General features: G+C 22.5%; 3 protein-coding genes across 3 annotated transcripts; 2 read left to right on the forward strand and 1 right to left on the reverse strand.

The window, feature by feature from the left end:
- Positions 1–783: 783 nt before the first annotated feature.
- OCT59_000346 (uncharacterized protein) lies at positions 784–2,427 on the forward strand (the record flags this gene model as incomplete). Its single annotated transcript, XM_025332617.2, has 1 exon — positions 784–2,427. One exon carries the CDS (start codon positions 784–786, stop codon positions 2,425–2,427), a length of 1,644 nt encoding a protein of 547 aa, XP_025169626.1.
- Positions 2,428–4,612: 2,185 nt separating this feature from the next.
- Positions 4,613–5,849, reverse strand: OCT59_000347 (uncharacterized protein; the record flags this gene model as incomplete). The annotated part of the gene is made up of 4 exons (XM_066138765.1): positions 4,613–4,635; positions 4,707–5,054; positions 5,490–5,601; positions 5,679–5,849. 4 exons carry the CDS (start codon positions 5,847–5,849, stop codon positions 4,613–4,615), a joined length of 654 nt encoding a protein of 217 aa, XP_065988230.1.
- A 7,701-nt stretch (positions 5,850–13,550) lies between these two features.
- OCT59_000348 (uncharacterized protein) lies at positions 13,551–14,077 on the forward strand (the record flags this gene model as incomplete). The annotated part of the gene is made up of 2 exons (XM_025327756.2): positions 13,551–13,743; positions 13,833–14,077. The coding sequence occupies 2 exons, from the start codon at positions 13,551–13,553 to the stop codon at positions 14,075–14,077; spliced, it is 438 nt and encodes a 145-aa protein (XP_025169628.2).
- Between the last annotated feature and the right edge of the window lie 3,331 nt (positions 14,078–17,408).

The raw sequence follows: 17,408 nt of genomic DNA on the forward strand, positions 1-17,408 counted from the left end.
CTTTAAGCCTTTTTTATAATTTTTACTGTAATAACATGTCTTATTTGTCTAGAAAATATATATAACTTGGAGCACGTCATTAATATGTGAATCACGTGAGCTACAAAAAAAAATTACTGCGCCCTATGAATTACGACATTTCCAATGTTTTTTTTCACTTACATAAATCAAATATTGCAGTGGTATGAATAACTTCTTGAGGTTTAGGTTAATATCTTTCCCTTGTTGAAGATAACCAAAAGGATTATTTTAATATAATATAAAAGCCTCGCTGTCATCATAATTATTATACAATATGGTATGTAATGTTCTTAATAAATTTTCTTCATTAAAATTTATTTTAAAATCACAAACACATCTTGATCATGGATCAACGGACAATTTGTCAACTTTTCGGTGATCAATTTGTCTAGGTGATAAGTCGTCCTGCACCAATAGGACCCAAATAATATATAAATAGATAACAAGAGATCGGCACTCATTTCTTTAGGACCAGAATTACGTTATGCCGCTGTCATTATCCAATAAAGGAAGGAACTGTATATATTTTGGTTATATTGCTACCTTTTTATGTATTTTGCTCGGGCCCTGCGCTAATAGTTACCCAATCATCTACGAAATGATCAACATTGATTAATAAAAAAACTTGTGGCGTAAAATGTAATCGATCGACAAATAATTGTGTAACTGTGTACGAAAAATGGATAAATTTACTCCCATTTTGAGTAAATTTTAAAAAACAAACTTTTTTCCTTTCCCTCTTTTTTTCTTTCTTCATTAAATATGGCATGTTCAAAAATATGTTCAGGAAATTTAGTTGAATTAGCGGAAGAAATTATTCAATATTTGAGAGACGATATATCGTCATTATATTCATGTATTTTAGTTAATAGATTATGGTGTCGTATAGCAATTCCATTATTATGGGAAGATCCATTTTCGGTTCCTACACAAAAATTTGATTTTATTAAAATTTTATTACGTAGTTTAAATGATGAAGATAAAACAAGATTAATTGTAAAATATGGATTTAATAATAATGAATTTTCCCCTAAAACATTATTTAATTACCCTGGTTTTATTAAACGTTTAAATACACAAAACATTAGATTTTGTATTGAAAATTGGGTTCCAAATTTAACAAATAATTTTGCAAATTCAGCAAATTTATTTTATTGGTTATTATTTAAAACTTTTATTAAAAATGAAATAAATTTAAATTCTTTTGAAATAGTAATGCTCATAAGTAGAGATCATAAATATTTTAATGAAGTATTTGATTTAATATTAAAAAATCCGAAATTTATTTATAATATTAAAAATTTAATACTTCATCTTAACTTACTTCCAGGTGTAATGAATATCGTTCCTTTTTTAAATTTTTTAATTTCTAATTGTAATTCAATTTCAACAATTTATTTTAAAATTAATAGATGTTTTATTTCATCAATTGAAAAATATTTATCAGAAATTATTCTTTCACAAAAAAATCTTTTAAAAATTTCATTTGAATATAAAACTCTTACTTTATATGATTCATTATTATTAACATTGAAAAATCAAAATTGTTCAAACACTTTAAATACAATTATATTTTATTGTATTGATTTTGAAAATATAATTGATAATTTAAAAGTAATTAATAATTTGAATGTTTTAGATACAATTCATATTCTTTATTGTCATTCTTTAAATTCTAATTTCATTCAACAAATAATTAGTATTACCAAGTCATTTAAATTGAAATCTTTATTTATGAGTAAAATATTACAAATAGATTCATTACAATTATTATTACAAAAATTTGGTAATTATTTAGAAAATTTTGGATTTGAATTTGGAGATGATGAATATAGTGAACCAAAACGTCAATTACTTGAATTGGTCGTAAAATATTGTACAAAAATTAAATATTTTGATTTGGCAGGACCTGATGATAATAATATTAATCCAACATTTAATTTAATTAAGAATAATATGCAAAATCTTAATCATCTTTTTATAGAATTTGATCTTGAATTTGATGATTATAATTTAAGTGATGATGTTATTAAAATTAGTTCAATTATATTACAAAATTTAGGTCAAATCCTTCCTTCTAGATTAGAATATTTATGTTTGGAACTTAGTTTTAATATGAATGATTTGGAAATATTTTTAAATAATTCTCAGAATACTTTTATTAAAAAATTATTAATTAAAAATATAGTACAAGATGGAAATGATAATCATATTTTATCTTTTATAAAAGATTTTATAAAGAAAAAGAATATGGTTAAATATTTGGCTTTTTCAGAATTTTTGGATGATAATTATAATGATTTGTTTTCTTTAAAAGATGAAGTAAATGAATTTAAATCATATAATATAGAAGTTCAAAAGTATAGTGATTTATATATTCGTACTTATGATTTTGTAAATAATTAATGGGTAACGATTCTGAAGGTATATATGATATATATTAATACAATTCTGATATAAATAAAAAAGGTATATATAAGTTTTATATGATAAATAAAAAAAGGCATATTTTATATGATATTTTAACATGACACAATGATTGTAAACTTTATATTCGTGTATTTCTTTCGTTTAACAATTCCGTTATTTAAAATGTTCGTTACAGAACGTATTTTGTAAATTTGGACATAAAAGAATCTTAGGGAGAAAATCTATCAATAGCTAATAATTATATACAGGACGTTGATACCCTAACTTTTATTCTATATTATTAATAATCTGGTTAAACTGATACCATTAATGTAATAATAATATTTCGCATTATAGTACCTAATGCTGCAGCTAGAGTAATTAGGCCTTACTAATTTCAACCCATAATTCACCACCACAACTATAAGTTTTATATATACTGTAGTTGTAATTTTGCAACTATTTAAAAAACAGTTGAGATGCCATCCTTAGCTGAAAGCATATACTTTGCTTATATTTTCCTAAGTTTTTCAAATTTGTTTATTTTGCAATATTTGTAGCATAAAAAATAATAATAGTATTAATTAAACCTTTTATTTGGTTATTTTTGAGGGTGCTAAGCAATTTTAATTAGTGCACCTTCTTTGATTTAGGCCATAGTTTTTATGAAATCACATACTATCTTGTTGAGCACCAGCGGTGCATTTTAGTGAAGTCATTTCAAATAATTTATTATAATATGTACAGTAATAATATTAAAACTAGTATCATAAAAGCAATATATAATAACCATAACCATTAATCCCAAATTAATCCAATTCAATCTCACTGAGTATTCTAAAAATGTATTTGTACAAATTGTAAAAATCCTGATATTGTTATAGTTTTAATATTTCTATTTAGTAAATATTAAAAATTGTCTGTAATATTTATGTGTATACTCCTAACATGATACAAATATAGTTAAAAATGCAATGAGTAGTTAATTGCCATGTAAATATTATCCAATTTTATGATCTCAAAAATGGAAAACAAATATTTATTGGTTATGGAGTATGCTGGTTGTGAATCATTACAATTGTGTATTGATTTTTTAATTTGATTAAATCAAGCAATAAATTAAATATACAGTATATTCATTTTAGCATACATAAATGTACTTGTACATCAAAATAGAATAAAGTTTGCAGACTTTGATTTATCAAAAAAATAATCAATGCATCACATAATCCAGCAGATATCCTTGGTGTAATTCCTATATTGACCAAAATATTTAATAATATTAGAAATAAGTATAAAAAATTTGCATTATTCATTTTTATTTATGTATTAGAAATGGGTTTATATACTTATATGGTGCCAGAAGTCTATACTTGTCAATAAAAATGTAATACTTAAAATCTTTCAACTCCTTAAAAAAAATACAATTTAGAAAAAATAAACTGGCAACTTTATTCTTTGAGGTAAGCTCTATCAAATTACCAGTCAGATTTTTAAAAGAAGATCTACGTAAAAAGTTATAAGCATGATTTTCATATGATCAGACCAAATTTGAAACAAAATATGTTGGCCAGAACTTATGATAATTTGGGTCGAATTCATGTATTGTGATAATGCCAGCCCGAATTATCATAATATGAATCAAATGTAATTTTTTTTAAAAAAAATTTTTTATCAATGTATGACTCTTATGAAATGGTAGTTGCGATTTTTTATCCACTTTTTTTTATGTTTTATCTTGTTTGTAATAAAAAATTTTCAAAACTGCATTATATTAGTACTTAACACAAGAAATCCAGTTTTTATTGGCGGAATTCCAGATCACATGTTATAGAATCAGCTCAAACAAATCACGTGATTATCGAATATAGACTTCCGGCACCATATTTGATAATTTATAAAAAAAAATGATTTATTCAAATTACAAACTTAGAAATTTGTAAAATATTTACTACTCTAGTTTTAGTGTTTAAATAATTCTAAGAAGAGACATATTTAATATTTGGATAAAATATAAAAAAAAAAAGAATTATTTAAATTACAAACTAAGAATCTTTAAAACATTTCACTACTCTAGCCTTAGTGTTTAAATAGATCTAAAAAGAATAAAATGAGGAACAATTTTTGTTAAATGTATGGTATCAAATATTACTATATCTTTTTTAAAACACAAATAATTATGTTAATTTTCATTTGTTTTAATATCTAAATATTAAATAAATAAAATTAATTAATTTATTTTATAATATACCATATATTATATACACTTTACATACCTAATTTCTTCAAATTAAACATGCATTCATTCAAATCTCCGCTTACTAGCATTTCACTCACTTGTACACTAGTTTGTGAATTTTTACTTTCAAGAATTTCATTCAATTGTTCACTAGTAAAATCAAGTAAGCGACTTGTATAAAAAGCCTGTGAGTGAGATTCAGTAGCAAGATTGTTATGCCCAATTGGTGCATTTATAAATTCCATAATATTGCATTTTAATTCTTCATTAATTTCTTCAATTTTCTTACCATAAGGAGGAAAAATCCATTCATAAATAATTTTTAAAACTTCCTTAGAAGATGGCCTTTTTAATGGATCTTTATCCCAACATTTTTTCATCAAATCTACATAGCATTGTGGAGTATTTTCAATAATTTCAGGACGTTTACCTTCACAAATACTTAAACTAAGTTGAATATCATGTGCTCTATTATTATATGGTGGTATTCCAGATGTAAATTCCCACATAATCATAGAAAAACTGTATATATCACTAGCTGGAGTATAAGATTTACCTCTTAAAACTTCAGGTGCCATAAATGGTACAACACCATAAATATCATATTTTTTCAAAAATGATTTTACAGGTTTACATAATCCTAAATCACTAATATAAATTTTACTCTCATTATGATTTAAAATATTGCCATCATGAAGATCACAATGAATAAGATTTTGTTTATGTATATTATCAAGTCCAGAAATAATTTCATACAACATGTATAATTTTTGATCCCAATCACTTTCAATTATTCTTGTTAAGTTTTCTCTTAAATTACCTTTGTTTGCATAATCCATTACTGCCATATATTTCAAAGTATCTGGATTTTTTGTAAATCCATAAAAATAGATAATTTCAAATGAATTTAAACAACTTTCATGATATTTCCACTATAAAAAATAATAAACATATTAATATAAGTAAATTATAATTTAAATTAAAAAAATAAATAATATAAATATCATACTTCATTTAAAAATTCATTTAAATTTTCATTTAAAGTATTATGGCATTTGAGAATTACATCTTTATTATCTCCATCATTCATCAACCATGTAGCTTTATATATAGTACCAAACCCTCCTTCATTAAGATATTCAACATTTTTAAATTTATTATAAGGAATCCATCTTAACATTTTTTCATGAATAAATTTATCTATGATTTTATTTCCACTTTTTCCAAATCTATAATTTAAAAAATTAAAATTATATTAAAGTTTATAATAAAATTTACACTGAAATTTAAGATTAAAATTAACACTTACTCTAAAATTTAAATAGGAATTTAAGATAATATATGTCTTAGTTTTTTGTATAAATATTTATAATAATACATAACCTACCAACTAAAGTAATAGAAATTTTAAAATAAAAGAATACAGTTAACAAATAAATATTATTAAAATATATAACAATAGAAATAACAAATAACTTACAAGCTTTATTATTAAATAATTTTTTAAATAAAGAATTTAGTTAGTTTAAATTATGTGTATATATTATAACAATAAATAATAATAGAATTAAATAAATAACTTATAACTTACGATCTATTAAATAAATAATTTAGTTAGTTTAAATTATATGTAAATATTATAACAATAAGTAATAATAGAAATGAATAAATAACTTACTAACTAAAAGAAATTACAAAATAATTTTTTAAATAAAGAATTTAGTTTATATGTAAATATTATAATAATAAGTACTGATAATAGAATTAAATAAATAACTTACTCTCTATATTATTTAAATAATTATTTAAATAAAGAATTTAGTTTAACTTATACGTAAAAATCTTAACAATAAGTAATAATAAAATTAAATAACCTACCAACTAAAGAAATTACAAAAATAATTTTATAAATAAAGAATTTAGTTAGTTTAAATTATATGCAAATATTATTGTAACAATAAGTAATAATAGAATTAATTAATAACTTACACCCTATATTATTTAAATAATTTTTTAAATAAAGAATTTAGTTAATTTAAATTATATGCAAATATTCAGTTATAACAAAGTAATAGTAATAAATAACTTACACCCTATATTATTTAATTTAAATAATTTAAATAAAGAATTTAGTTAATTTAAATTATATGCAAATATTATAACAATAAGTAAATATAGAATTAAATAAATAACTTATAACTTACGATCTATTAATAAATAAAGAATTTAGTTAGTTTACATTATATGTAAATATTATAAAATAGAATTAAATAAATAACTTACCAACTAAAAGAAATTACAAAATAATTTTTTAAATAAAGAATATATTTATTTAGTTAGGTTAAATTATATGTAAATATTATAATAATAAGTAATAATAGAATTAAATAAATAACTTATAGCTTACGATCTATTAAATAAAGAATTTAGTTAGTTTAAATTATATGCAAATATTATAACAATAAGTAATAATAGAATTAAATAAATAACTTATAACTTACGATCTATTAAATAAGAATTTAATTAGTTTAAATTATATGTAAATATTATAAAAATAAGTAATAATAGAATCAAATAAATAACTTACACCCTATATTATTTAAATAATTTTTTAAATAAAGGAATTTAATTAGTTTAAATTATATGCAAATATTATAACAATAAGTAATAATAAAATTAAATAAATAACTTATAACTTACGATCTATTAAATAAAGAATTAAATTAGTTTAAATTATATGTAAATATTATAAAAATAAGTTAAATAAATAACTTATAACTTACGATCTATTAAATAAAGTATTTAGTTAGTTTAAATCATATATTATAACAATAAGTAATAATAGAATTAAATAAATAACTTACTCTCTATATTATTATTTAAATAATTTTTAAATAAAGAATTTAATTAGTTTAAATTATATGTAAATATTATAACAACAAGTAATAATAGAATTAAATAAATAACTTACCAACTAAAAGAAATTACATTAAATAAAGAATTTAATTAGTTTAAATTATATGTTAATATTATAACAACAAGTAATAATACTAGTATTAAATAAATAACTTATAACTTACGATCTATTAAATAAAGAAATTAGATAGTTTAAATTATATGTAAATATTATAACAATAAGTAATAATAGAATTAAATAAATAACTTATAACTTACGATCTATTAAATAAGAATTTAGTTAGTTTAAATTATATGTAAATGTTATAACAATAAGCAATTGAATTAAATAAATAACTTACTCTCTATATTATTTAAATAAATAAAGAAATTAGTTAGTTTAAATTATATATAAATATTATAACAATAAGTTATAATAGAATTAAATAAATAACTTACTCTCTATATTAGTATTTAATGATTTTTAAATAAAGAATTTAGTTTAAATTAAATATTATAATAATAAGTAATAATAGAATTAAATAAATAACTTACTTTCTATATTATTTAAATAATTTTTTAAATAAATAATTTAGTTAGATTAAATTATATTTAAATAGCAATAAGTAATGATAGAATTAAATAAATAACTTATAACTTACGATCTATTAAACAAAGAATTAAGTTAGTTTAAATCATATACAAATATTATAACAATAAGTAATAATAGAATTAAATAAATAACTTACCAACTAAAAGAAATTACAAAATAATTTTTTAAATAAAGAATTTAGTTAGCTTAAATATAGAAATATAGACGTCATATAACTTACACCCTGTAGTATTATTAATTTTTAATCAGTTAGGTATAAATATAATAGGAAAGTATTTACTATAAATTAATATATCACTTACAATCTATTTAAATTAAAAATATAATTAGTTAAATTATATTAAAATATTAGATGTCAATAAATAAATATATTAAATATAATAATATCCTTAAGTATTATAACTTACCAGCTGTAATATAATTAATTATTTATTTAAACAAAGTATTTAGTTATTTGAGTAAAATAAACAAAGTAAAAAACTAAAAATTTAAATAACTGATAACTTACAAACTATAGTATTAATAATCATTAAATAAATTATTTAGTTATATATATAATATAGTTAGTTTGTATTTGTACATTATGCAAGTATTTTAATATTTTTGCTTGTTTAATATACCTGTACTCCTTTCCTTAAATCCTCCAGTATCATTTCCTTCAAACTCTACTATATTGCAAAATTGTTTAAAATTTTTATGGGATAATTCTAATTTTATATTATATATTTATGCTGTATTATTACCTTTACTAATACATTGACCCATTACTATATCAAATTCTTCCTAATCAAAAAGATAAAGTAAATATCTTTTTTTCTTTTTTTATTATTTATATTAAATACCTTATTAGTACAGATAAATATGGTAACAATATTTATGCAAATACAATATGCTGACAAGTATTGCATGTATGACAAAACAAATTTTGCATGTCCGGAAATGCATGTCAATCATCTTGTTGTTACATAGTAGTAAAAATCACAAAATAGAGAAAGTTTTCTCAATACATATTATATAAATTTTTTAAGTCATTAAGATTATGTTTGGCTACTAAGATTACTTAGAAGACAAAGAACAGCAAAGGTAGTTCTAATTATTATCACTTTTGATTTTTAATCAAAAACCAACTTGAAAATGATCGGCATATACTTAATTTTTTTTATTTTAATATTTTTAATATTTAATACTTATAAAACTATTATAAATCAAATAATTTAATGAAATTATATTTAAACACGTAGATAATGTATTATTTTTTTTATCAAATATTTATATTAAAATTATTTACAATTAAGTATACACAAAATTTTTTTATTAAAATAAAACTAGAAAATAAGTTTATTAATTATAAAATATTTAACTTTGAAATTAAAAGTCATGTGAGGGTGAAAATTTTTGGGTGATATTGGGAACATCCACCCATATAATCAACTAGTATTTATATATATTATTTTTTTTTTGTCAAATCGTGTAATGAGGAATAATGCTAAAGGTTGCAGATTCCAATAAGTAGTCATTTGATTTTTTTCCATCTGCCTATTTTGATTACTAATGCTAATTTTTTTCTTTTTTAAATTTGCTTTCTTCTTTTTTTTAGTATTGCTTGACTACTAATTTTTTTTTTAAAAAAAAGAGCAATTCAAAAAATTATTTATTTTTTTTTTCTTTAGGTTCAGTTGGAGATCTTTGTATGTGCATGCTGTGTACTATGTAGATACAGGATTTTTACCTTTTTTTAATGATAATTGATTATTATCATTTTTTTTTTATTTTTAAAAAACTCTAAACAATAATAAAACAATTGAATTTTCTGTATACCATCAATTGATAATATTAGTAAAACTAATTAATTTGCAGATGATCAGGAATAATTAAACCAAAAATGATTAACAAATGACCCAACTATCACTATTCTGATCAAAAGTCTGGGAGTAAACTCCATATTTATCCCATATTTTACCCAGATAATTCTAGTATTTAATCCCAGCAGATCAACCTATATTTTATCCCAGATTAATTCATTAAACTTCACTGGCAATTATATCACCTATCTATTCGCACAATATTATTTAAAATAATTCAATTTAATATTCATATTTATAGGTCACTTCATTAGTATTAAAAGATTTATAAAAATAATATGCAAAGAGTGAATTTATTCCTAACACAAGGGTAAATCACCCCCTAAAATTCAATTTTTTATTGGTTAATCACTAATAATTTTAAACTTTTTTTATTTAAAAGACAAGAACATAATTTTTTTTATATAAAATGCTTATTTTATATAAAAAAGTAATGAAATTTATTTGTTACATACATTTATTGTTATGTTATAAAAAGTATTTATTTGAAAGTTTATTTACTAGTAACCAGTTTTTCAATTTTATTTATTTACTTTTAATGGAACTAGTAATAATACAAAAAAAATAGAAATCTACAATAACAAATTTATATTGAAAGAATTAATAAAAAAAGTTGTATGAGATCATAGTTAAAGGATAAAATGTAACAAAAGCAACTGATGTTAAAGATAAAATGGACAAAATCCACCAAAGAACAAAACAACTAGAAAATTGCAAAATAAAGAGACTTCAAGATATTAAATGCCATTATACCAATAATGTCATAAAATACCAATATGAATATATTCGTTATGATTTTAATTTTGAAAATAACTGTCTTTTTAGGAATGATTAATAAGAGAGTTTCTTTAACAGGGTTGGTATTATTTGATGAAGGAGAAATAATGCCAAAATAAAAGATATCACAACTTTACAATGGTTTTTTACACCATTCAGTAAAAAATGTTAGTAAAGATAATATCTTATTTAGACATAGTAAATCAAGGAAACTTATTGATCTTTTTTTTTGGAATAGGTGATTATTATTTACACCTATTAATGAAGTACCTAGGTGAAAGAGTTCGCTAATAATGTTTGTTAGGTTTTAAACTGTAACCAATCCAATTTTTTTTAAAAAAAATAAATACTCTATGACTGAAAAAGGTTTTATGTTTCAAACATATAATTCGCTAAGCCATTAATAAATCCCATCTAACACTTAAATTTAATTGTTCAAACCATTCGATTATTTTTAGTTTATTTCTGGCAAAATTGTGACATTGGATTACTAATTTTGTTTTAATTAGAGAATTTATATTTTTTTTTGTATTTAGTTAAACTGGAAGTTTTACTTAATTTAGGCAGATATGATGAAAAAATTAAATGTGATTATATAATTTTGGTTGAAAATTTGAATTTTATCGTATAAACACATGATCTAATTGGTCGCTTTTTCTATCATCTTTTTTTTAGTTTAACAATTTAATTAAATTGAAACAATAAAAATAACACATCAATAAACAAATAGTTAGCATTACTTAACTTAGTAAAATCTTGCGAAGTAAAATTGTATTTTGATAAAAAAAAAAAATTTCTCGATCATGATGATCATTTTTATTAGTTAATGATGAAAAAAAACATACTTTAAACACCAAATCTTGCATAGATTAATAATATCCCGTAATTCTTAAAATGCTAGAAATATTATAAAGCTACTGTACAAGGGGTGGGACAATGAACTAACTGAATGAACAGAACGAACGTAATTAACGTTAACATTAACGTTAACAATAGAATTTGTCTTCAAGTGGTTTCCTTTTTAGAAAGTCGGCCAACCATTTTTAGCTTTGATTGACTGGTTACACAATTTTTTACAAATCAAACTTTCCATGAAAGTACAACCATAATCAAATGATGTAATTATCCTTTATCACGAAAGTCTATCTATCATCTTGACACAAAAATGAAAAATACCATTGTACCACACTTATCTATATTTATACAAGTAATACAATTGTAAATCGAAGCAATTTTTTTTCTTTTCTATCTATATTTGTGCAAGAATACTATTTCTCACCCTTATTATGTTTACAAAATCGGTTGAAAAATTGAAAAAGCTTATTACACGAGTAATACAATTGTATTACCCTTATTATGCTTATAAATCGATTGATAAATTTAGTTTTTTTTTTGCAAAAGCTTATCTTACATAAGTAATAAGTTTTATAAAGGTTATAAAAATCGATTGAAAACTTGGCGTTCTTTTTTCTTATTCTTTTTTTTTCTGCAAAAAAGTTTCATCTTTAATTTTAAGATAATAATCTTATAAATGAAAAATAACTATGGAGCATGTAAAAATTGTGACGAACAATATACGAATTTATATAATGTAAAGTATGAATGATATAAATCATACTATATCACGAACTGGATTAGTAAGAATGAAAGAATCAATAATTTAATTCAAGAGATGCAATCAGAAATGGATTATATGATAATTGAATGGATACCATATAATCAGTTTGATAATATTGAAGAATTAGGTGAAAAAATTTTTGATAAAGTATATTCAGCAATATGGCGATGAGTCGATGACTCTTTGAATTATAATAAGCAAAAAATGAATATATAAGAAACCCGAATAAAATAGTTGCTTTAAAATTTTATAATGATCAAAATATTGTCAACAAATTTTTTAATGAACAGGTAAATCAAATTTAAAAACATGGAATAAATAGATAAGCAATACTATTTAGGAGAAAGTCGCTTCGCATGAGTTTTACAATATACTGTATGTACCCAAATACAAATGGCAACAAAATTGCTTATTTTTTGTTATTAGCTGTTGACGAAGTAGAAAATCATCTATAAAGTCGAGATGGTTCTGTTGTGCATATTGAACATAAAAATATATACCGTATGCAAGAAAATACAATTGGAATAAAACAACCTGTGGGTATATCCGGAAAAAACATCGCAAATAGAGCACACACAACAACCAGTACTTTTTGGAATAAGTCAACCGAATTACTTTCCCTCGTACTCGTGAATAAATTTTTTTTTGGGAATCAGAGCAGATATAATACAGCAATGAAATAGTCTACTAAACAAAACACGAGAGAATTGCCTCATTCATCAATAAGAGTAAAGGCACTAGCGCACGAGAAAAACTGCTATTTAGAATGCTGAACTTAAGTTTAAAGTCAGGGTATTCGCTTATAGCCAAAATACTGAAATTAAGGCATGATTTCGATGAGCTTAAAAAGAATTTTGTAAATCCCAGATTAGATATATTCAGATAGTTAAGGAAATTCTCAATGAAGCAACTTGGTTTCATAGAAGGTGCGACACAGAATGATCACGATGAACAATAGATTACAATTTACAAATCATGGTGAATACTGATTACCAAATATTGAAATACATATGAAGGGACATATACGGAAGCAGTATCCTCTCATTTCTAAAATCACCAACAAACCACATTGACATCACATCAAACTTCTCTTAAACTAAAGAAAAACTCGCAAATATGACTGAGTCTCAGTTTCCTCGCTATCTGTTTCCTCAGTTCACAGAAGAAGAGTTAGAAGAAGCAAGTAAAAGATCAAGGACTTCCGTGAATTGGACTGAATATAATAAGTGGGTCAAGGACGGCAAACCTTACGAAGAAGAAGATTTCATTGATCAAAAATGTAAAAATGATTCTCAACAAAGATCAGTTGGTAAATCCATTGATTTGTATCCATTCTATTATTTCATTTTTATGTATATATTAAGTTGATAAAGCCAAACTTGTAAAATTTTTTTGAAGGAGCAAAACGAGGTAACCTTATCAGAAAAGGAAGATCAGGACATGGAGTTAAATCTAACGATAGTTCCGGGAAGACAACTAGAAAGGCCTGGAAAAAAAGCATTGTATTTGCTTCCACAAATACTAAATCCAAAACCACCACTTGTAAAGACGGTGAATATAGTAATAAAACACTTGGATCCAATAAAATATCCCATTCTATCAAACTACACGAACATGATGATTCAAAATCTGCAAAAAGATAATTTCCTTCATGTTTTGATCGGGCTCAGTATTAGAGCGGAAGTTAGAGAATTTATACTCGATAAAGTAAGCAATCAATTGAAAATTAATGGACCAACAATCACCAATTATCATATTGTACCCAAAGGTTCTTACATGTACACATTATATCTACCAAATAACCATTTTCTAATCTTACGCCATCTGAAGGGTAGATGGTATAGAGCTTTGGCTTACTTTTCTAATCACAACACTTATTCTAATTTTCTCAATATATTCTTTACGAATAAGACTTTTACAACACCATAATATTTTTATAATATGAACTGCAATGTGTAATTTTTCTGTATACTTAACATATTCTTATTTAATATTTTTTTATAGCGCAGTATGATTGCAAATGTAATTTTCTATAATCTCTAACATATTTTTACATTAAAATATCATAATACTTTTAACTACGCATTATGAATAGCAATATATAATTTTTCTTACAAACAATAAATCAAAGTCTCATTTTTATATAGCTATATGTTTTTTGTGTGATTTGGCGAGTGGGATTGTGGAAACATGTATGCTATTATTTCTCGCTGCAATCGATATAGATTTGAAATGTGTAATGCAATTCTTTAAAAGAATCTTGCTAAGAAAACCCTATTAATGTATGGTGGAATTGAGGAGTAATTTCGTGACAAAATCATTTTTACGTGATAATCTGTTTCCACACAAAACAAGTGTTTTGGCTTTGAAGTATGTAAAATATCTAGGGTATAATGTTATAAAATATATACACATATATTATTATTGAAATTTAATGGTTCGACTAGTTCAGTTTGTGCTCCAAACTACTAGTTTCAGGTCTCAAACTAGATGAAACTAGGTTTAATAACCTGGTTTAAGACCTGGACTAACTGTTAAATAAACTCTAGATATTTTTTAAAATGACATGTTCTCATTTAATTATTTTCGGTTTGAGTAATCCGGTTTAAATCAGTTCGGAATAAACCACTTAACATCCCTATTAATTTGTATAAGTTAGTGTTAAGATTTCACACATTCTTTACAACCTGTATGTAGTATTGCGCATGTGAAGATTATTAATTAGATTTTTATTGCTTGTTTTTAAAATTTAATTTTAAATGTTTTCATTTACTCATTTATTAAATTTTATAAAATAAATTTATCTGCAAAGCTTAGATTAACCTGTATAAATAATTTTGAATTGCGCGACTTGTGATTTGATCTATTCCGTAATTATTATGGTTTGAATAATTTGATTGGCTGTCGGGTCATGTGTACGTTCCAATGGAGGATTCCATTGTTATTTATATTCCCTAATTTTGTTATTCATACCCCCATGGCCAGAATTAAGGACTGGATCTTATTATTTCGTTTTCAGTCTATTTTTGTTAAACCGGTTCTTTTTTAATTTTTAATATTATTTTTTTCTATTTTTTTAATTTTGAAACTGAATTTATAATATTTTTCATCCCAGTTTTTTCTCTTTATAGTAATCTATATTAATATTTTTTATATCGATTTGTTGGTCCAATAATAAGCATGATTTTTATTTTTAGTAATTTTTTTATTATTGTTTTATTAATTTTCTTTTCTATTTTTCTTTTTTTTTCATTCTTTCACTTCTTAGGTTTGCATTAGCGATATAATTTAAGTAAAAATTTTTTTTTTATTGAATAAATTGTATAAATATGCTTTGTGTAATTTTTTTTTACTTGAAAGATAAGAAAAAAACATGCTAATATTTAATGGGATATTGATTTAAACTCATTTAATCCTGTTGCAATGCAACAGGCCACTGAGGCCAGTATATAACTATTTAATTCATTTATAAGCTCATCAACTTGAATACCATAAATTTAAACTCTTCTACTTTATTGTTCAAATAAAACAGATCTTTCCTTGCAAATGAGAAGACTCTCTATAGCTAATTAGGTGACTCTTTTTTCTTTTGTAATATATTTCTTACAAGGTAAAATATTTTCACTTTCTTGATACAATTACTTACTGAATAATAATTTTCTAGTAATAATATTTTGAAAATTTTTGAAAATTTTTAAAGAATACCTCCAAATCATTTACATTGAATTTAAGCGCCAAACCTAAATATTCTAAACTATAAGGAAGAATTTGTCCTAAATTTTGTAATACAATTAAACTATCATAATCTAATTTGATCAGGATTAAATCGGTAAATAGTATCAATATTAAAATAATCAAGATTTTGTTATTAAATCAATTGCTGAAAAAATATTTTGATCATTATTTTACAATTAAAATAAATTTTTTTGAGTTTTTGCTGTGAATCAATCAGCCTGTATAAATCTTTTTCAACAAGATCACAAGAAAGAATATGAAGTGATGAAATTGTAGTGTAATTAGAATAAAAAAACATTTTATAAATGATATTAAGTTCCTAGACATAATAATTTTTGGGATTTTAATACCATAAATTAAATTGGATTTTGTAAGGTTAATTGTAGAGTAGAATTGAAAGAATCATCGTCAAGCATCCCAAAAGTCCATGAAATTTCAAAAGTATGTAAATTAGTATCATTTTTATTAATATTTTGATTAATGACAGGAAAACAAAATAACTATTTCAGTTCTTTGTTAAAGTTTGAAACTCTTGTTTTTGCAATCCAACTTTTAATAGAAAACTAAAGTTTTGTATACTTAAACATTTAATAAAACTAGGATAATTAAGTAATGTATTTGAAATAATAATGAATCAGTAATAATTCCATATTCATTTAATTTTATTTTGTCATCATCATTTAATTTGTGTAAGTAAATCAATAAAGCAGTAATTTTTAAGATGCCATCCTGAGAATGGGTCCTCCATAATAATGGAATTGCCAAACGACACCATAATATATTAACTAAAATACATCGAAAAGTCATTCGAAAATATTGTATAATTTCGTACGTCTGTTAATTCAGGTTGGTCTCCTGAAAAAATTTTTAAGCATGCCATATTTGCAAAAGAGGAAAGAGAGATATTATATTTAAAATTTTCAGATATTTAGACATAACGGATCAACTGATCATAACATTTATAGAATCAACGTGACTCAAACAATATTCACTTCACTATTTAACTTTAAAAATTAATATTTTGAAAAACATTGCTAATTAAACAGTTAAAAGTGTATGGAGAATAATCCTCATTTCTCTCTAACTTAAATGAAAAAAATTATTTAACTTACAAAATTTAAACTTAAATTTACTCAATCCTTTTATATATGTTCTTATTCAAAAATTCTATTATTTATTAACATTTTTAACCTTTGAGATCTTTGATAATTAGTGAAAAGCTATTTCTATATTTTGTTA

Source organism: Rhizophagus irregularis, chromosome 1 (assembly GCF_026210795.1).
Source record: "Rhizophagus irregularis chromosome 1, complete sequence".
Taxonomy (NCBI): Eukaryota; Fungi; Glomeromycota; class Glomeromycetes; order Glomerales; family Glomeraceae; genus Rhizophagus; species Rhizophagus irregularis.